Source organism: Tupaia chinensis, unplaced genomic scaffold (genome assembly GCF_000334495.1).
Source record: "Tupaia chinensis unplaced genomic scaffold, TupChi_1.0 Scaffold000201_1, whole genome shotgun sequence".
NCBI lineage: Eukaryota > Metazoa > Chordata > Mammalia > Scandentia > Tupaiidae > Tupaia > Tupaia belangeri.
Window position 1 is genome coordinate 3,494,863 of NW_006159676.1, and position 245 is coordinate 3,495,107.

The 245-nt window shown below is 69.0% G+C and overlaps 1 protein-coding gene across 1 annotated transcript in view; it reads right to left on the minus strand.

Annotated features, from left to right (window-relative positions):
• TMEM38A (transmembrane protein 38A) overlaps positions 1-245 on the minus strand; it is a gene marked incomplete at its 5' end in the record, with an annotated part of 16,307 nt that extends 16,062 nt beyond the window's left edge. Inside the window, 1 exon segment of the mRNA XM_006147191.2 lies at positions 183-245. Within this exon segment, the coding sequence (XP_006147253.2) occupies positions 183-245 (63 nt within the window).

Here is a 245-nt window from a genome sequence, read left to right on the forward strand (position 1 = left end):
GCGCGGGGGCGCCCCCCACGCCCCCAGCCCCTCCTGACCCCCCCGATCCAGTCCCGAGTCTGCCGTTTCCCCTCCACCCCTGCCATCAGCCAGAGCGTCCCATCTCCCTGCCACCTCCGAGCTTGCTCCGGGTCCCCCAGCGCCACCGTGACGGCCCCCTCCCGTCCCCAGCCCGGACTCACCTGGCTCATACTTGAGGTAGAGGATGGAGATGATGAAGTAGCTGAGGTCGAAGACGGGGAAGA